Source organism: Aspergillus pseudonomiae, assembly GCF_009193645.1.
Source record: "Aspergillus pseudonomiae strain CBS 119388 unplaced genomic scaffold BDV37scaffold_62, whole genome shotgun sequence".
Classification (NCBI taxonomy): Eukaryota; Fungi; Ascomycota; class Eurotiomycetes; order Eurotiales; family Aspergillaceae; genus Aspergillus; species Aspergillus pseudonomiae.
This window is the reverse complement of record NW_022476054.1, coordinates 63,618-82,823: the sequence shown is the minus strand read 5'-3', so window position 1 is coordinate 82,823 and position 19,206 is coordinate 63,618. Positions and strand designations below refer to the sequence as shown.

At 47.6% G+C, this 19,206-nt stretch overlaps 8 protein-coding genes across 8 annotated transcripts; 4 read left to right on the top strand and 4 right to left on the bottom strand.

Annotated features, from left to right (window-relative positions):
• Window positions 1-437: 437 nt before the first annotated feature.
• BDV37DRAFT_273554 (S-adenosyl-L-methionine-dependent methyltransferase) lies at window positions 438-1,187 on the bottom strand (the record flags this gene model as incomplete). Its single annotated transcript, XM_032085080.1, has 1 exon — window positions 438-1,187. The coding sequence occupies one exon, from the start codon at window positions 1,185-1,187 to the stop codon at window positions 438-440; it is 750 nt and encodes a 249-aa protein (XP_031938862.1).
• A 1,363-nt stretch (window positions 1,188-2,550) lies between these two features.
• Window positions 2,551-3,486, top strand: BDV37DRAFT_177910 (uncharacterized protein). The gene is made up of 2 exons (XM_032079441.1): window positions 2,551-2,710; window positions 2,794-3,486. Exons 1-2 carry the CDS (start codon window positions 2,600-2,602, stop codon window positions 3,367-3,369), a joined length of 687 nt encoding a protein of 228 aa, XP_031938861.1. The 5' UTR covers window positions 2,551-2,599; the 3' UTR covers window positions 3,370-3,486.
• A 588-nt stretch (window positions 3,487-4,074) lies between these two features.
• On the bottom strand, window positions 4,075-5,530 carry BDV37DRAFT_296171 (uncharacterized protein; the record flags this gene model as incomplete). The annotated part of the gene is made up of 5 exons (XM_032090062.1): window positions 5,166-5,530; window positions 5,049-5,116; window positions 4,615-4,994; window positions 4,496-4,560; window positions 4,075-4,448 (listed from the first exon to the last, which is right to left on the bottom strand). Exons 1-5 carry the CDS (start codon window positions 5,356-5,358, stop codon window positions 4,075-4,077), a joined length of 1,080 nt encoding a protein of 359 aa, XP_031938860.1. The 5' UTR covers window positions 5,359-5,530.
• A 176-nt stretch (window positions 5,531-5,706) lies between these two features.
• BDV37DRAFT_273552 (uncharacterized protein) lies at window positions 5,707-7,416 on the top strand (the record flags this gene model as incomplete). Its single annotated transcript, XM_032085079.1, has 1 exon — window positions 5,707-7,416. The coding sequence occupies one exon, from the start codon at window positions 5,707-5,709 to the stop codon at window positions 7,414-7,416; it is 1,710 nt and encodes a 569-aa protein (XP_031938859.1).
• An 839-nt stretch (window positions 7,417-8,255) lies between these two features.
• On the bottom strand, window positions 8,256-8,906 carry BDV37DRAFT_285560 (uncharacterized protein; the record flags this gene model as incomplete). Its single annotated transcript, XM_032087757.1, has 2 exons — window positions 8,256-8,734; window positions 8,855-8,906. The coding sequence occupies 2 exons, from the start codon at window positions 8,904-8,906 to the stop codon at window positions 8,256-8,258; spliced, it is 531 nt and encodes a 176-aa protein (XP_031938858.1).
• Window positions 8,907-9,450: 544 nt separating this feature from the next.
• BDV37DRAFT_254550 (CVNH domain-containing protein) lies at window positions 9,451-10,198 on the bottom strand. Its single transcript, XM_032082647.1, has 2 exons — window positions 9,827-10,198; window positions 9,451-9,747 (listed from the first exon to the last, which is right to left on the bottom strand). Exons 1-2 carry the CDS (start codon window positions 9,969-9,971, stop codon window positions 9,557-9,559), a joined length of 336 nt encoding a protein of 111 aa, XP_031938857.1. The 5' UTR covers window positions 9,972-10,198; the 3' UTR covers window positions 9,451-9,556.
• A 650-nt stretch (window positions 10,199-10,848) lies between these two features.
• BDV37DRAFT_177871 (HNH endonuclease signature motif containing protein) lies at window positions 10,849-11,634 on the top strand. Its single transcript, XM_032079440.1, has 3 exons — window positions 10,849-11,012; window positions 11,067-11,402; window positions 11,457-11,634. The coding sequence occupies exons 1-3, from the start codon at window positions 10,998-11,000 to the stop codon at window positions 11,598-11,600; spliced, it is 495 nt and encodes a 164-aa protein (XP_031938856.1). The 5' UTR covers window positions 10,849-10,997; the 3' UTR covers window positions 11,601-11,634.
• Window positions 11,635-15,431: 3,797 nt separating this feature from the next.
• BDV37DRAFT_254544 (sugar porter family MFS transporter) lies at window positions 15,432-18,702 on the top strand. The gene is made up of 6 exons (XM_032082646.1): window positions 15,432-16,328; window positions 16,401-17,137; window positions 17,213-17,264; window positions 17,320-17,679; window positions 17,735-18,262; window positions 18,328-18,702. Exons 1-5 carry the CDS (start codon window positions 16,140-16,142, stop codon window positions 18,017-18,019), a joined length of 1,623 nt encoding a protein of 540 aa, XP_031938855.1. The 5' UTR covers window positions 15,432-16,139; the 3' UTR covers window positions 18,020-18,262; window positions 18,328-18,702.
• Window positions 18,703-19,206: the final 504 nt, after the last annotated feature.

Below are 19,206 nucleotides of genomic sequence, written 5' to 3'. Positions count from 1 at the left end.
AGAGTAGAGGACAATGTCCAGGATGCAGCTCGTCTCAGCTGTGCCAAATGATTCAGCTGAAAATACCTCATACTTCGATATTAATATATTAATATTACAAGGTGAGTTGCCAGAAATGCAATTATTGCATATATTTCTATACCTAATGCTTTACATTCTGACTAGACAAGCAAACGCCCAATTAGACAAGGTTAACAGCAAGAATTTAACAGTATGCCGTCTCGGCAGTATTCTCCACGATGTATTATCCTACACTAGTCCTCACCCTAAATTATTTATTCCTATTATCCTGGCTGTGGATGATTCCCCACGGGATAACCTATGCTTATATATACTTAGTCTTTAGTAGTGGGGATTTGATAGGAATGCTAAATGTGTCATAAAGTCATCAGTATAAAACAAAATACCTGGTGCATGTCCCATATGTTATAAACTACTCAACGGGACGCTGTAACAATGAACAGCTTAAACATCTCTGGAATCCCTTGCGTGGCCACATAGCTAACCGTGAATCCTTTAGTTTCCAGCAACTGTTTCACCTTGTCGAGACTCCCCTTCAGATCACTCACTTCCATCACGATATTTCGCACTTTGCTCCAATCCGCGTCGTCAATCCCACCTAGTACCTCCAACTCCGTTCCCTCGACATCAATTTTGAGAAGGTCAATCGCCTCAACGTTGCTATGGTACCGATCCAGGAAATATGAAAGTCGGTTAACCGGAACCGTGATCTGCTTAGCATCCTTGAACATATCGTCTCCGAAGGCCTCATCGTAGTTCTCCCTGAAGAGCCGGATCTGACATTCCTTCTCTTCGATATTCATAGTAGAGTTCCCAGGCATGTTCGGAAAGTATGTGAATGACGCCGAACAGGCCTGTGTGCCCAGCGCGTATGGATACGCCACCACGGTGGAGACCATATGGAAGGCCAGGTTCCGGTTCAACGCCTCGAAGTTTTCCGGTGCCGGCTCGAACGCGATGATCTTGGAAAGTGGATACTTCTCCTTCATGTACAGAGAGAAAAGCCCGATATTGGCTCCCACGTCAACGATAATTGGCGCCTTGGGCAGCTCGACTCTGTCGTACCCGTGGGCTTCGAATATCTCGTGGTATATGAACCTTGCTTCGTTCTCTCCTCTAGTGTAGCAGGAGAATTTGTCTGATAGTTTTACTAGACGGAGAGTCATTTTGATCCAGCGGATATCGATCTGATGGATGTTGAAGGGGGATTATGAACCGTTTAGATGCGAGAGTCTCAGGAAGAAGATTGTATACTATTTGCAAAGGTAAATTTGCTTGAATTAATCTTCTATGACGCTGGATGGACCAACTTATTATATGCGCATGGAGTGAATGCCCCACCCTTCATTCATACATCTGATGTGGCTCGTTACACAATATCAGGAATTGAGGAGCTGTATTCTCTTCATAGTACCGAATCACTGTGTGAGACGCAACACTCACATCCCCTCATAAAAGGGAAATGTTCTGGCATCTAGTTAATGGAATTTCCGTTCATTATATTCAAGCAGGACACATTATTTTGTATATTGATAATCGTAAGACTCCCTTGCTAATAATGATGACTCAAGTAAGGTGAAGCCGTATGCCGCAATTCCCCATGGGAGGATATATGATACAAGGCTAAATCACTCCGAGAATCCGGGAATAAGCACCCAAATATCTTCAATGGACAGACTTCACCATCCAGGATACACCGAAGATGTTCTGCTGATCCATATATTGCACATTTACTTAAACTAGTCTGGATGGGATTATCGCTTCCTGGAAAACCAGGGAACTACACGGTCACACCATAATGCATGCGTGAATGCCTGACATCTGCCCAGGTCTGTGTCCTCAAATCGGCCCCTCCGCGCTTTCGCAGATGGTGAGGTTCCTCCTCCTATACCCTTGTTCTCTTATTCCGGTGTTACCGAGTCTCTATTGTGATGGCTTGGATGAGAGACGCCATAGTGCTCACTAAGATGACTAAAATAAAACCTATTGGTCTGTGAGATGCTGCAAGCTATCTACCACTGCCTGATTCCGTAGAAAGCATACCAACATTTGTCCTACGGGTGTGTTACAGATATGGAGGGTATTACATCACCTGATCGCAATAGGGTTGCCAAACTCTTAGTTATCCACTTATTTCTATTGAATCATTATCTTTTCTACAATCCTGTGGCCCACAGTCCTCCGTGAAAGAGAGCTTACATATCTTTTAATAAGGAGTATTATATCGACATGGTGGCGATGTTTTCATGGCATCTACATAATACCAGTAACTGGGCACTGCCAAACAATCAAAACACCACTGTATCTTAAGCAGAAGGAGGAAACACGGTAAACCCAATCAAACGTATTTAAAGTCTAGATCTAAGCTTTCGGGAGGGAATCAAGATGTCGATCACCCGAAGACTCAATTCAATTGAAATCATGATGATGCATGAACCCTATGATGTCACCGCTCAGATCTGAGATCGAATTATGACATATCATACCAATCTTAGCCCTAGAATATAAGAAAGGCAAAGGCTTATCCCCATTCAATATATTAAAATCTAATCAATTGATTTCCCTCGTCGCACCCAACATGCCCGCCAACGATGACAAATATACCGACCCCGAACTGCGGGAACAGATCAAAGAAGAAGTCAAACAGAGTGACAAGGGCGGAAAGCCTGGGCAATGGTCTGCGAGGAAGGTGGGTTCTTTTCTTCTATCTCTCTGCTCTGGTATTGTTTTCTCCAGTGTGGAGAATGTGTATTTACATACATATCGATACAGGCCCAGTTTATGGCGTCCGAATACAAAAAGCGCGGTGGGGATTATACTACTTCGAAGGAGGAGGGACAAGATGAAGCTCAGAAGAGTCTGGAACAGTGGGGCAAGGAAGAGTGGCAGACGAAAGAGGGATCTGGCACGGCTAAACAGGAGGATGGGACGAGGAAGCGATACTTGCCGAAAAAAGCATGGGAGAAGATGAGTGAGAAGGAGAAGGAGGAGACCGAGAAGAAGAAACAGAAGGGGTCTAAGAAAGGCAAGCAGTTTGTTTCTAACACCAGTAAGGCAAAGAAGGAGAGGAAGCAGGCTGCGGAAGAAAGTAGGGATGAGGATCAACAGGAGTCTGAAGGTGAAGAATCTGGATCAGACGCATCTGGGGAAGTTGATGAAAACGATACCGAAGAGGAACAAGAGGGAGAGGACGAGGACGACGAGGAGCAACAAAATGGGGAATCTGAAGATCAGGTTGGCCATACAACAGAGGCTGGCAAGAAGCGCACTGCAAGTCAGGAGGAGGGAGCAAATAAGAAACCCAAGACACGCCAGGACAGTAAAGCAGAACGCGAGCAAGAAGAATAGTCTGAGATCGACAACCCCAGACACCCCATGTTGAATTTTACTTGAGAATCTTTGTAAATACGAGAGCTGTATGTATTTAATCTTGGTGGGCTGCACCAGGGTCAGGGTATAGTGTGCGGTCATTCGAATGACAATCCAAACTTTTACAGAAACCCTAACATTACGGATCTCCTAACGCAGTGAATAAGCGGTTGTATAGTTCGCCAAAAAGATGGCTATCTTTAGAGCTAGCCAACCTCACCGTTGCCTCTTTTGTTATCAACCAGCGTCATAGTCAGGGCATGTTCCTTAATTTTGCCAACAAAACCATTTCTCATGACCACTTCAATATCAGGGACTTCCGTCATTATCAGTGTTGAAGACTTCATGATATAGAATAAGACACTAAGCGGGAGGAAGATATGTATAAAATAGCATGATAATAATATCTCATTAATTTAAGACGGAAAAGCAGGGACAGGTAGATTAAGAATGTTTACCTTTGTACTGAATCAATGAACGATATTCTGGAAAGTTCATGGGGAAGACTCGACTCATCCTCTACCCAACCACATAGAATGATTGGTGCCTCAGGCACCAGCTGCCCAGATCATAGCGGCCATCGAATCCTGAAACGTAGAACGAAGAATACTTGACACTAAGCACTAGGTTATGTAGCCTTACATTATCAATATCAAATAAAATCTAAGCCATATCCCATGTAGATCACCGAGGCCATGTCGTCTCGATTGCTGCGTCTGAGCTACTTGTATTTGGCCGACTCTCCACATCCTGCTGGATCGCAGTATGCACTCTGATCCCACGAAGTTCAACATCCGAACTATGTCTCCCACTAGGGTCTGTAGACACCACGACGTTCTTGCTTGCTCTTATACCATGGGGATCGCTGATTTTATGGAATCCGTCGGGGTCTTGACTGAGCCGGTTGAGATAGCGTGGTGTGCGTAACGAACGGGTCGACTGGCCTTTGACCTTTCCAAGAAACCTGTGCACGAGGGGTTTGAACAGAGGAAGACAGCCACAAATAATAGCGACATTAAGTTCAAGGGCAGTCCAAATGGACTCTTTAGCGCTTGATGCTAGAAGGCATTAATCGAGGCAACTGGGGGGAGGATTTAGGACATACAGGCAAGGTCATTAGTGTGAAAGTGGTTGAACTCCATCACTCGTAACAAACTGAAAATGCATACCCTAAGATTGTCAGCTCACATATAGGTTATTGACACTTATTTTGAGGGCACGTACAATGCACCCAGCGAGAAGACGATTGTCAGCCCGACCTTCTGTTGGACGGTGATTCGTAGCCGCCAAACCACCGGCATTGGCAAAAGCAAAATGATCACGTCTTCTATTAAAGACAAGCAAGCTGATGTTTGGAACAGTTTGGTCTGTCCGGGCATACAGCGACCGTTTAGCGTGGTGTCATAGTAGTACTGAACTGGGTGGCATTGGAAAATATTGCCCATGAGCTCCGTAAAGGCCCACATAATGGTGAAGACAATTAGACACATCACTCCCACACGAACCGCTTTCACGGTGCCTAGTAGTCGCTTGAGAAAGACTAGGATGGATATTTTCACAAATGCCATGGATGGTGGCCAGAACTTCTGGATCATCCAAGAGCCCTAGAAGATATGGTTGGCAAAAGTCCGGCTATCAGATGCCGAGTCATGACTTACAAATTGCAGGCGAATACGTTCGTCCTGCGGAAGTTCATGCCCTGGAACTCCTACACCATTGAAGGCGGCTAGGGACACGCAGTGAGCAAGAGAAATCGGCGAGTATGCTATACTCACTATAGATAACAAAAGCCGTGACCCCGTACGAGAGAATCAGGCCAATACCCATCAACAACTCCTCTAACCGCCACCCGACCGTAGACATCCGGCACGCAATCAGACGCAGGGCATAGATGAGTGTCGCAAGCGCTGCCCCGACCGTAGGGACGATCGCGACAACATTCCCCCAGTATAGGTTCCGAATAGCCATGGAGCATCACGGCTATAGAAGGTCGGCCACAGCGATTGATCGCTTGGACTCGAGTTGCAAATTTCGGTCGTACATGTTTTTCAGAGAAAAGGCCACTGTCAGCAAACAGCCCTGCATGACATGGGATGTCCGAAACAAGCCGTCAGCCGTGGAAAATAAGCACCAGTGCAACCTCAGTCAGGGTTTCGACTCCATATGCATGAGACTAAACTACGCCGGGGAACGTGCCGTGCCGATCCCCATCCGAGGATTCCATTGCACTCACTCTTAACCCCCCAAAATGCCTTTCCCTGTCCGAAAAAATTTCTCTCGGCATGTTTTTGTTTATTGCTTTTTCTCTGTCGAAGGATGGCTCCTTCGGTTTCCAAGACCTCGCTTGTTTTGTTGGCCGCTCATCTCCTGGGTGTTGCCGCGGCGGATAACTGTACCCTGGCCAGCTTCAATGCCACACTTGGTGGACGGGTCCAGTCATTGAAGCCGTTCTCATTGCCGTGCTTCTCGCAGTACAATGATGTCTCTACGGATCCAGATGAAGCAGCATGCAGTGTGATCCAGAGCAATTACAGCGATCCTTTCCTGCGTGCCAATTCCGCCAATGGCTACATGTATAATCAGGCCGAAATATGCGCATCCGACCCAGCCAACCAATGTCTACTTGACAACTTAGATCCGACCAATCCACAAGCGCTCAGGACCTCATGTAATCAAGGAAATACGCCTTCCTTCTCGCTGGAGGTTCAGGGGCCAAAGGATGTGGTCGAGGCTTTCAGATTCTCAAGTTGCTCAGGAACCCGTCTGTCAATCAAAAATAGCGGCCATGACTTCCTGGGCCGTAGCAGTGGTCAAGGAACTCTCTCTTTGTGGACTCGACACTTGCAGTCCATGCACTACAACCCTGCTTTTATTCCCACTGGTTGTAATGCTACCTCGAGATACGATACGATTACTGTGGAAGCAGGTGTGAATTTCGATGAGGTCTACAACTTTGCCCAATCGCATAATGTCACTTTCATCGGGGGTTATTCGCCGACAGTAGGTGTTAGCGGGGGCTGGACACAAACTGGAGGCCACAGTATCCTATCGCCTGTCTATGGTTTGGGCGTGGATAGGGTTGTCCAATACAAGATTGTGACGCCTGACGGCCAGTATCGGATTGCCAACGAATGTCAAAATCAGGAGCTCTTCTGGGCTCTGCGGGGTGGTGGTGGTGGCACCTTTGGTGTGGTGATGGAAAGCACCCATCGTGTTGAGCCACAGGTGAGCATAGTCTCTGCCTCGATCAAGTTTCCCCTGAAGGCGAATTCAAGCAACGTTTTACCATTCCTCGATATCTTGGTGAACAATGCTGTCAAGTGGGCCCACGAGGGCTGGGGCGGCCATATCAGCGGCAACTCATTCATCAATGTCACGCCATTGCTGTCTTTGTCTGAAGCCAAGGATTCCCTGGCTGAGACTGTCGCCTACGCGGAGTCCCAGGGTGGCACTGCAATTATTGAAGAATTCCCGTCCTGGTATGAGTTCTACCAGAAATATGTCGTTCCCAACGCGGTCACTGTGGGCAACGCTCACTTCGCGGCAACGCGACTCATTCCGCAAGCAGTGTTTGAAACGGCCACGGGTCGTGCAGGTCTTATGAAGTTTTTCTCAGTGCTCCTGTCGAAAGGTGGAAGCGTATACATCCCCGTGGTTGGACCTCTACTCTACAAAGACGTCAAACCCAATTCTGCGACCCCAGCCTGGAGAGACGCCATCTGGTCTGTCGGCGCTGACGGCTTTTGGACATGGAATAGCACTCTCGAAGTGCGGGAGCAGAAAGTGGCTGAGATGCAAGATATGACAGCGCTTCTCGAAGAGATCACTCCAGGTAGTGGTGCTTACAGTCCCGAGGCCAACCCCTTCACCAAGGATTGGCAAGAGTCCTGGTGGGGTAATGAGAATTATGGCAAGTTGCTGAAGATAAAGAAAAAGTATGATCCGAATGGACTGTTGAGCTGTTGGAAGTGCGTTGGCTGGAAGGAATCCGATGCGCAGAGCTCCTGCTTTGCGGCGTTCAACTAACTCTGATGTGGGACTCTGTATACTACTGTATTTTCACGCAATTGATGAGTTTGGGAAGGAATCCATGTCCTCGGTGCTTTTCTTTTGTTTTACTTTGCTTCATCTTTCAATCGTCAGTCATTCTATAGACACCATGATAGACCTTCGGGACAGGTATACAGACTCAAGAATTTTATTTGTACAAACTCTAATCTCCGTGAAACCGAATCAGGCCAGTCCAAAAGACATACATTTACGACAAGGAGCAATTAAAACTTTGAAAAAAATCCCTCGCCGGCGTTACAACCCTGACCCACCTCAGTGCACGTTAGCCTCTATATGGATACACTCCCAGATGTAACTTTGTCTGCAACTAAATGTCCGGCCGCCGGGACCCCTGTCTAGTGCCTCATACTATATCCCGACGAGAGAGCGAAACGGGCACTCAATCGGCACGACCGGAGTCCAGTGTGGACCGTCGGGCCCACCGGGCTTGGGGTCCAATTGCTTAGGTCTGCATTTACGCAGTAGTGGTCTTAGCTCTGTTGATCCTGATCGAGTCCGCCTATACACAGTACATCATTCGTTAGAAGCAGGTACCCGCTTCGGCTGGTTAATATAAATCCCTGCATGTCGTGTTCGGACGCGTGAATTGCGTAGGCTCGTTTTTGTCCCTGGAAGGTTCAAATTCAAGGCTATTTCGCTATAAAAGTTTGTATCTTTTGGGTTATGCTTCGTAAGCAAGATAGGCTAGTCAATAACTATATTATATAACCTACCCAGTGAATCATTCACGATACTTTTACAGAATCTAGAATATCTCTATATAGTTCGCCATTCTCCAAAAGCCACAGGGTGTATTACCTCGTTATCAGAGCTCCAAGCATCCCACCTTCCCGCACATGCTTGAGCAGCAATTGCATGCGTCTCTTAATAGCCGACTGAGCTATCGATTCAAATCTCAATGCCTCGTAGCTACAACTGCTGGGGATAGTTATAACAATAATCACAACTACCACAGCTACCGCGCAGCAGACCCGCGATTCTTGAATCCGGCCATTCTCCCTGAAGCAGTTTCGGGATCTATTGCTTCTGTGCGCTTTCTCCAATGTGCTTGCTTCGGTATCTCCCGAAGCCTCTGCGACAGCTTCCTTGTGTATCTCCTGCACCCGATGGTTGTTGACCTCGAGCGTACAGTCCCGATCGCTGGCCTCGAGTATGCAGTCTCGGTCACTGACCTGGAATCCTTCATCCTTGCGATGTGTGGGACGTTGCGGTGCGAGCTCTTCGTATGTGTCGCTGTCATTCGCAGTAGTAGGGGGAGACTGTTGCGCGAGTTCTTTGTATGTGTCATTGTCGTTTGTTCATTGAGGATCACGTGTCTGGGAAGACATCTTGAGTAGGAATAGGTTATTCGGTTAGTAAATGTTGACCACGGGGGAAAAGTTGTGTCACTTACCGTGATTCTGGGGCGGAGGTTTTTGATCTATGCCAAGAGAGAAAATGGACATCTCGAGTCTCAGTCTTATTTATCATTCGAGGACTGAAACAGGGGGGGAAACGATAGTCGGGAGGACGAGGCTGAAGATTGTCCTTAAAGAACTTGAACAGTCATATTTCTCACGGGCCAATCAATGTTTACGGATCTGATTGTAGTGGTTCACGGAATGTTCCGAGAGTAGGCTGCCCAATAATATGAGCTAAACTGTAGTTCAGCCAAGAGGGTAGTTCTCATTTACCCCACTGTATACAAGGATGATATATAAAGATGGCCTTAGGTCTCGAATTTGTATGCCTTGATTTGGTAGAATAATGTACGTGCAACGATATCAGGCGGAGTTTGGATTGGAACGGGCCGTCCCAATCTCTCGAGCTATAGCATATCTGGTTGACTCCACTGCCACTTTACACTTCAGACATGACATGTTCCATTCATCAGCCAGTGCATGTCACGTGAATTATGCTTGAATCTTTTGCGGAACGTTCGTAATGGGAGTTATTCATGACAGTGACTCTTTACATCATCTCCTACGGAGGAGTCAAGTAAAAATACCAATACCAGAAAAAAAAAAGGTTATCATATGTATTTCAAGATATAACATTCACAAAGAATTGAAACGTCTCCTCCACAGTAGAATCGATGTCAGCCCCGCCGCATCATTCAAGGACCGGTGAAATGAAGCTCGCCGTTGCGGTTCTCGATCTTATCGCCCAGCAACATTCCCTGTAAACCACGGTCGCCACCGTTGTTCGATTGCATCACGGCGACCAGCTTGGGGCCCCACTCGGTATCCTCCAGGCGGATATCGCGGGCGGTGCTGGTGAAGTTCTTTCCGCCCCAGATGAACCAGCCTAGGGATCATGTATGTTAGTCACCTATGAATTGTATATTGAGATACCAGAGTGGAAGAGTATGGGGAATTAGTATTACCATCGGTGTTGCCAATGTGGTCGTCCAAACGGATGGTCCGTTCAATCCAGTTGCCGTGCATATCTTTGACCTCCACTCGGAACATGGTGATGCCGTTGTCGACCTTGATGCGCCAGTTGCGGGCGGTGTGGTGGAAGGAACCCATTTTGAAGGTTGGTTTGGTAGTGGGAGGGAGTATAGAGGATAGGAAGTAAGAGTGGATGAGACTGAAGCACAGAAGTCAAGGTGGGATGGATTTATATGATGCTGCTGCGCTCAGCTGGCCACCCACCGCATTGCTGCCTTAAGGCCCCATGCTCCCTAATTAAGTAGCGACTAGCGATGCAGGGTGACATAGCGGGTGGATCGTGGTGGCGGTCATTGGAGCGTGAGGCGTTGCAAGGTGGGGTTCGGAGGGGCTTAGCGAGGGGCATTCGACTCTTTTTATAAATAGCTACTGGTCCATTGTTGAGTCGGTGAAGTGTGTACCACAGCAACGCACTGAATCGAAGAGGCTACTTTATGAGCTGAGAATCATGGTGGAGCTGTCGTGTGATTTCCGCATTAGGGCGAAAGTAAACAATGGGGTAGTTTGAAGTTATCTTGTTCGGGACCATATGGTACTACACTGATTAAACTGTTGGTACTGACTATAAGTTTAAGAGATAAATCATCAATTTCATCAATAAAAGCTATACTCTATACTCTGTAGTGAATGATTGATTAGATTATTGAGAATTCACCTGGCCTGCGGAGGCTATTAACAATATGTACGCAATGCGAGTGACGTTGAGCTCCAGGCTGTAACTGACCTCTTTCACGCGTCACATTCACCTTTACCTGGCTTTTACACTTTGACTCTAGTACAACCTGTCAAGCCATTAAGGAATTGATCACTATCTCAATCTACGCAGTATTCTACACAGTAAGCACAGCTTCGTCAGTAATCTCGTGACCCACTTTTACATAATGGCCCTTGATCGCGCTAAGGACCGCAATGTTTTCATCTACAATAGTGCTACAGGTGACTGTTTAGGTGGGATGTACCAAAATGGTTCAGTGACAGAAGCCGTATTTCTTTGGATTCTGGATCATATCTTGCTTATCACAGAGGCCGAAATCCAAGTCAAAGCACGATCTTCTCAGTAGATTATCTTACCAACTAGCAACATCCTTGAACCTGGAGATTACGATGTTTCTTCAGATGGCAAGTATTATAATCTTCAAGCACTTTTATGGACTGCTTTACTAACTAAAATAGGTACTACTGAACTCACCCAACGCATTATGTCACATAGTCTCAGCACACGAGCAAACAAATTCCGCCAGGAAATTACGTCAACGAGATGGGATATATATCCTGTCAGGTTTGATAAATTTAACTGTGAAGTTTAATGACTGGTTCATGTTCGAGGCAGCACATATCTTCCCTCTCGAGAAGGAAACTATATGGATTCGGGATGATTTTGGAAGATGGATTACTGACATGGACAATACGACAGGTTATTCAAAGATAGATTCTTGTCAGAACGGTCTGCTTATGCAGCGTGATTTTCATGCGATGTACGACAACTACCTTATCTCAATAAACCCAGACGTGAGTGACTCCAGAAGATATTATTATCATTCTCCACTAATGTTAGATTGAAAGGATGGTTATAAAATAATAGTATTCAACCGTGATGTCTCTGGTATTGATGGAGGAGTCCTGTATGTCGCAATCCGATGGACCTACACCGTGCCTCCGATGAGTTACTTAGATGGCATTTCCGGCAATCAGTGCTTGCGAACATGAGAGGTGCCATCTTCGAACATGATTTCCCTCCCGGCATAGACATGACCAAGGAGATAAATGAAGGTTCCCTATGAACGGGAACGATTCGAAATGGAGGTTGCATCACGAATACGCTCCTTCGAAGGTTGCATGGCATCGCCAGAATAGAAAATCCCTTTGTACAACTGACTAGGTGTATTTTTAGCATGGGGTAAGGCAATTGAAGCACTATATAAGCATAACGGCATTGATAATTCAGGACATCGATACGATTCAAGTAAGCGAGGAAGTAGAGAGATGGCACTTGATCCTCACTCATATCACTGCTTCTGTATCTATCAATCCGTCATTCTATTGTGTTATCCTGCACCAGTGGTACCGCCACCCTACCACAATAGCATATTGTGGAGTACACGGAACGATTTCAGTTAACTCGCGAGGCAATATATATGCAGGATTCGTCATAGAGGAGGCAACTTGCAGCGCCGTCTTCGTACCGCAAGATATGTAATATGCGCCATGCATGCCTACATATGCGGCAACTCCAGTCCAGTCGCACGGTGATTCACTTACCCCCGCTATATGCAGACATTCAATTGCGGAAGCAACATCCAGAGTGCTATATATGGAATTCGTGGCATTGTGTGAGACCCCGCTTTGTTGTTGCCTATCTCCAACGATTGCGCCATCACAAAAAGCCTCATCGGTGGTCTGACACAATACTTGGCTCGTTTCACGAGGGATTTCCCCCCGCTTTTCTAGACGGTTCTGGATTGTTTCTTGGTTAACTTCAAGTTGAGTCTCACCGGGTGCAATTGAAACTGTGGGGATTTGTCACCAGGGACTGAGAGGCTGCTATTCATCCCTGCAGTGTATTGGTTGTCTACCTCGTGTAGCAACAAGTAACCCCCCAAAAAAGGGCGTCAAGTCAATAACACCCAGCTCGGATAGAAATCTTGTAATACGGCAGATACAGCCCAATGGTGTGAAGAATGAGCAAAGTTCAATATATCGCAGTAGCTACATTGACAAGCGTCCAAATCTACCAAACAAGACTATAAATTTATTCCATGTTTTATCTTCTTTTCTTTTCTTTCTTTCTTTTTTTTTTTTTTCTTTCTGCAATGCAAGAACCTACCAAATGGGTGGCGACTGAAGGATCGTGGGCTAATTGCACCGTCGTTTTTGCAATCGAAACGCATGGCGGCGCGGATTCAGGAGGTTGTGTTTCAGAGGCTTTCTAGGTCTGGTTGCGACAAGTGCTCCAACGGTGTTTGAGAGACTAAATTAGACTTTAAGACGACAAACCAGATGAACAGGGCGATAAGGGATGTATTGTGTAGTATAGATAAGAGGAATGGTTGAAGATATGAAAGAATATGGTTGTCTTGGACTGTCCGGCGATGTCCTCGTTCAGGTAGACGTAGTAAGGAGGTACAGTTAAGTTGTAGACTGCTCGCAGAAGTATGCTAAATGAAGTAAAATCTAGGAGTTCCATTCGACATCTTGAGAATCTTGAACGTAACAGCTTCAAACTATACCAACTAGTGTGGTATCTCAATCAGTTGTCAGAGTATAATGACATGTTCTATACTCGACAGTGCGAATGTAGATCACGGACCAACCTAGTCCCTATATGGCATGGTAAAATAAACCACCCCCTGATGTCAAAACTGATCCCTTGCAGTATTTCATGGATATGCCTCATAAAAGAAGGGGCTTAGAGCAACGTTACATTGGATTACTTCACGATTGAAGAATAGACAGCTTATGACGGATATCATTCCCAGGATTTAAGCTTTGCGCTATATGATATGTCCAGAGCCCTGGATCGCCACGACTGGACCTGTCTAAGAGATCATCATGATCATACCTTCGTAGCCAGGTCGGTTACGACCGCAGACTACACGGATGATGCCCACTTGTTGACCTATCAACTGTGCTTGATTTGTAGATCCGCGTTCAAAGAAGTAACACGTCGAGACAAAAAAGAAGTCAACGTTGGCCCCTGTTCAACGCAAATAACGCCTCTCGGGGTGAGCTAGCGACAATTGTGTGACAGAAGCAATGCATCGAATAAAGACCAGAAAGGGCTAGTAACCCTGACTAAATATATGTTGACTCCACAACCGTTCAAGAGGAACATGTTGGGTATGTACATGGGTTGAATACGTACCAAGTAGTCGGTACGAACTCGATGGGAGAGCATGTCCCACGAGCGGAGATTATCCCACAACGAAAGGAATAGACACGGACGGGCCGACGAATGGTAGAGGGTTATTTCCCGCTACATTTCCGGGGCCGGGGAAAGAAAACTGCACCACGAGATCCCGTTCACTGTCATGGAAAGTCTAATAGATGAGGAGATGACACTACTTCATTCTCGGCCACAGGATGCAGAAACGGTTGGCCTCAGCAAATCGTCTTCCTTCCAGAATCCGGGATAAGATGCTTCCCGTTCACTAACGCAAAAGACTCACCGGATTGGAGCCACGGTCCAACCCTGGGAATCCCCGCATGTTGACCACGTTTGGAAAAGGATGAAGCCCAAGGCGCCGAGGGCGAGGTATATCCACCGGGAGGTCCTGGCCTCTTGGTAGTATGTACAAGACTACAAGTACCCTCAGAATAGGCTCAACTTCGGCAGTCTCCGCCATGGTGATTGGTGGCGAGTCCGACTAGCGGGATACCTAAAGGTCGGTTAGAGAACAGACCATGGTTGTGATTTTTTTTTTAGTAGAAGTGTACGACAAGAATGAGAGGACTAATGACAAAAGTGCAGAGTTTGCTAAGCGCTTTCAGGCTTAGTGGGAAGGAAGCCGACTCAGTCAGAGAAATTTTGGGCGGCCAGCTACATGCCAAGGCCCTTGGCGGCTGGCGACATGTCAGCAAACATTTCTTTTCTCAATTCCAACGGTAATAGTTGCGACAAAGAGAGAGAGAGAAAGAGGAGGAGGGAGGCAAAGGTTGAAGTGGCAACTCCAAGAATACTCGAGAGTATTCGTAAAGAGTGTTGTCTAGAGCTGAAAGTCTTCGGGCCCCATGACTCTTCCAAACCCTCGGTCTCCTCCGCGTATTGTCTCACACAGTGATGGTCAACAACGGGTGGACGCCACAATCTTCCTTAGTGTCTTGCGCTCCGCAGCAATTCTTGGCTGGCCTTCTTCCTTGTCCACAACTTCATTTCACTGCTACCGTAGCTGCAAGTAAAGTTGGAGTGGCGTCGGGCTCACCTCAGTCTCTCGGACTCTCGGAAAGGGCAGCCGAATAATCAAGCATCTCTTGGACGCTGGGGTTACATTCGATCAGGGGGCCTCATTTGCCTGAAGTCGGACAAGGTTTCAGTTGAGTCTTTGTTTGTGGATGAGTTGCTTCTCGAAGATGCTCCATTCTGATCCTCATATCGGGGGGAGCGAGTGTGTTTGTGATGTTCCTCAGGGGAATGAAGTGAGAAATGTTTTGCCGCCGATCCTCCACATGGATGCCGAGTGCAGGTCGTTTAGTGGTTTCGTGGTTTTTAGTGTTGTAGCTGCCAGATATCCACCCCCATAATCACCCACAATCACCCACGAGAGCAGTTTTGGTTTTTGTCTTTTTCCCGGAGAGCACTCTACCTATCTGGGTTAGTCGCGGGCAGAACCCCAGGTTGTCGACACACGTGGTAGGCTGAAATTTCCGGCCCTAGTCCATGTCCACCCAATGGGACCCGACAAGACCAAGTTTACCAACCAGGAACAGTCATACGGCCGGACCTCTCCTGCAATGACTGGAGTCATTGGAAGCCGATCCTCTGTTTGGTCAGATCCCAAGGGACTCTGCCAAATCCAGCGACCTAGCCGACGATTTGACTCGGATTGGGAGGGTGGAAAGTTGCGCGCACATGAGCCGATGTCAGCGTTAGGGATCTGGGCCTTGTCTTTTGTGCCGCAACTAAGATTTCCAAACCCATTCTGGGGTTGGACAACCGTCGCTGGACTCGCTAAAGTTCTATACCAGCGTAGCAGGAAGTAATGCAATGCACGAGCCCATCGTCCTTCCAATGTCACCTAAATTGGTCCTGCGATTTCCTGATTGGCTCCCACCACAGTCATTTTCCTAACGATCTAAGATTAGCCAACCTAAATCAGGCATGGTTGTAAACATGGTCAGGACCATTTCCCCCTTGCACGCTCTCTGTCATGGCCCATGGGACACCGTGCCATCATATCGGAAAAAGTCAAGGAAAAAATCAAAATGAAGAAAAAAATTTTTCTGGGGCCGAATGACACAGATTTTCCCCGTGGGTGAATTTCCCCGGGTCCGGCTCTATGCCGATTCTCAACTGTTGTAACACCGCCAGAGTTATAAAAGCGCATCCATTCCCCTGCATCGCTTCGGTTCATTTCTCCCCCGCGCGCGTGTGTGTTTCCCTGTGGTGGTCAATTTGCCGTCTCTCATTCACGCCCTCGCTGTTATTTGCCTGTCCTTCGCTAGACAGTCCATCGCTTTCTCTCTCTTTTGGACACATACACACACATAGACCCGCGAGCCCTGTGCTAGGTCGACAACAGCTCTATCACCATGGGTGACGCTGACGTTGTAGCTCCAAATGCCCTCGCCGATACCACGCGAGTGGAGGCACCGGTCACCTTCAAGACTTATATGATGTGTGCCTTTGCAGCCTTTGGCGGTATCTTCTTCGGTTATGATTCCGGTTACATTAACGGTGTCATGGGCATGAGTTATTTCATCCAAGAATTTGAAGGCTTGGTTAGTCCCGTTCCCTGTATCAACAGTCCCCAATGTAGCTCGGGCAAGTGGCTAATACCGGTCGAACTATAGGATCCTGCCACCACCGACTCGGATCATTTCGTCATCTCATCGTGGAAAAAATCTCTGATCACATCCATCTTGTCGGCAGGCACATTCTTCGGTGCTTTGATTGCGGGTGATCTGGCTGACTGGTTTGGACGTCGGCTCACCATAGTGTCCGGTTGTGCCATCTTCATCGTGGGTGTCGTTTTGCAAACCGCTTCTACCACCGTCGCTCTTCTCGTGGTGGGCCGTTTGATTGCGGGATTCGGTGTCGGTTTCGTGTCGGCCATCATTATCCTGTACATGTCCGAGATTGCTCCTCGCAAGGTCCGCGGTGCCATTGTGTCGGGTTACCAGTTCTGCATCACCATTGGTCTGATGCTGGCTTCTTGCGTCGACTATGCCACCCAAAACCGCACGGATTCCGGTTCTTATCGCATTCCGATTGCCATTCAGATTGCCTGGGCTCTCATTCTCGGTGGCGGTCTGCTCCTCCTTCCGGAATCGCCCCGTTATTTCGTCCGAAAGGGTCAGCTCGACAAGGCGTCGCATGTGCTTGCCCGTGTCCGTGGCCAGCCCGAGGATTCCGATTATATCAAGCAGGAGCTGGCGGAGATCGTGGCCAACAATGAATACGAAATGCAGGCCATGCCCCAGGGTGGCTACTTCACGACCTGGCTTAACTGCTTCCGTGGAAGCCTCTTCCACCCCAACAGCAACCTCCGTCGGACCGTCCTGGGTACCTCTCTTCAGATGATGCAGCAGTAAGTTGATCCCATCCAACACGGCCCAGAGACGTCTGGACCACGGCAGTACATATCTAACACACTCCCTTTTAGATGGACCGGTGTCAACTTCGTGTTCTACTTCGGTACCACGTTCTTCAGCTCCGTATGTATCACCGAACCCCAGTGAAAGAGGCTTCAGTTTGCTGACTGGAGAATAGCTCGGAACGATTTCGAACCCCTTCCTGATTAGCATGATCACCACCATTGTCAATGTCTGCTCGACTCCCGTCTCGTTCTACACCATGGAGAAGATCGGACGTCGTCCCCTGCTGCTGTGGGGTGCGCTTGGCATGGTTATCTGCCAGTTCATCGTCGCCATCACCGGTACCGTCGTCGGCGACAAGGGCGGCAACAACGCTGCCGTCAGCGCCGAGATCTCCTTCATCTGTATCTACATCTTCTTCTTCGCCAGCACCTGGGGTCCTGGCGCATGGGTGGTCATCGGCGAGATCTTCCCTCTGCCCATTCGTTCCCGCGGTGTCGCTCTGTCCACCGCATCGAACTGGCTCTGGAACTGCGTAAGTAGCAAACACCCCTAGCATTAATAATGGATTTCACTAACGAGCACGATAGATCATCGCCGTCATCACCCCGTACATGGTTGACCAGGACAAGGGCGATCTCAAGTCCAAGGTGTTCTTCATCTGGGGAGCCCTGTGCACCTGCGCCTTCATCTACACCTACTTCCTCATCCCCGAGACCAAGGGACTCACCCTCGAGCAGGTCGACAAGATGATGGAGGAGACCACGCCCCGGACCTCCGCCAAGTGGAAGCCCCATACCACCTTCGCGGCCGACATGGGACTCACCGAGAAGGACATCAACGACAAGGTCCACGTCGCCCACCGGGAAGTCTAATCCCGCTCAGCCGAAGGAGGTCTATCTGGTGGGTAGGGGGTGCGGGAGGTGTTCTGCAAATTACTTTTTTTTTCTTTTCTCATTTTAATTGACTGATTGTCAGCTATGAACTCATACCCATGATGTTTTACGTGTCATGTCGTTTTAATGCCCTGGCAGAACAGAGAAGATGGCAGAGAGATGTACCATTAATCCATACTCAACTTCTTCAACCTATCACTCCCTGTGTGTGTGTGCTTCATTGTATGTTGTAGTTACTTGTCTTCTAGACGACAAGCCATTCGGCGCTTGTGTGTTAACTTCTGTAGGGAAATTCGGGTTTCTTCCGTGCGCCACGCTAACACTCGGTAAGTGGTCTTAAACACCGGCAAATCTCGATGGATCAGAGTGGGTTTCCCATGCAGGGGTAGCCCAATACATTCCGATACCGTATTTGTGACCGGAATGGGTTGATGGGTCGCAGAGGATATCAATCTTCTTGCGAAACAAGGACTTACGTATGTCGACTTGTAGCGCGGTAGGCATCATGAACAGGCTAGTGCTAATGACCACCCTCTTTGGTAACCATACCCTCTGTCCATATCAGATAGGTATCTGACTGAATTGTGAGTGTCATATGTATCTGATTAGAAGTGTATTGTTACGTATGTGGGAATGGGATATGGAGCAATACAGTTTTAATAGGATGCCTCGGGAGTTGTATTGGCTTGAGGTCTTCTTTACCTAGACTACTCTAGTTGCTTAATTAGGAATGAAAAGACTTACTCAGCGAGGCTATGTATACCTCTATACGTGCCTCGGCGTCATGACTATATTGTATGCATTCTTGTGATTTTGCTTGGTTTTTCTTGTTTTCCTTCCGGTCACAAACCAAAATGTATCTGCCTACCATCAATGCAGAAGATGATCCATCTAGATTAAAGAAGAAACAGTCCACGAATCAATATCCTGCCAAGATATCCAGGCCTGTCAAGCGATGGATCGACAAGAATCTGGAGTGCAGAGTTTTCCGTCTTTGAGCTCCGCTTAGTCATTCAGCAGTAGGGTTGACTCGAGTCTCGTGATTTGCCCTTTCAGTCCATGCCCCCCCAATCAGCCGCTTTCCTCATATAGTAATAGAGCCAATGCCTAACTGACAATTCCAAAGACAAATTTGCACTATCAAGGCAACATGGGCAGCTTAATTT

What these genes read in the sequence shown, in the direction of transcription:
- BDV37DRAFT_177871 (XM_032079440.1), top strand. An exon ending in TTATCTCAATAAACCCAGAC is followed by an intron (nt 11,403 to 11,456) that starts GTGAGTGACTCC and finishes TTAGATTGAAAG; the next exon opens with GATGGTTATAAAATAATAGT.
- BDV37DRAFT_177910 (XM_032079441.1), top strand. Translation starts at nt 2,600, where the DNA reads ATGCCCGCCAACGATGACAAATATACCGACCCCGAACTGCGGGAACAG. An exon ending in GGCAATGGTCTGCGAGGAAG is followed by an intron (nt 2,711 to 2,793) that starts GTGGGTTCTTTT and finishes ATATCGATACAG; the next exon opens with GCCCAGTTTATGGCGTCCGA.
- BDV37DRAFT_254550 (XM_032082647.1), bottom strand. Translation starts at nt 9,971, where the DNA reads ATGGGTTCCTTCCACCACACCGCCCGCAACTGGCGCATCAAGGTCGAC. An exon ending in CCACATTGGCAACACCGATG is followed by an intron (nt 9,748 to 9,826) that starts GTAATACTAATT and finishes CATGATCCCTAG; the next exon opens with GCTGGTTCATCTGGGGCGGA.
- BDV37DRAFT_254544 (XM_032082646.1), top strand. Translation starts at nt 16,140, where the DNA reads ATGGGTGACGCTGACGTTGTAGCTCCAAATGCCCTCGCCGATACCACG. An exon ending in TCTCTTCAGATGATGCAGCA is followed by an intron (nt 17,138 to 17,212) that starts GTAAGTTGATCC and finishes ACTCCCTTTTAG; the next exon opens with ATGGACCGGTGTCAACTTCG. An exon ending in CGAACTGGCTCTGGAACTGC is followed by an intron (nt 17,680 to 17,734) that starts GTAAGTAGCAAA and finishes CGAGCACGATAG; the next exon opens with ATCATCGCCGTCATCACCCC.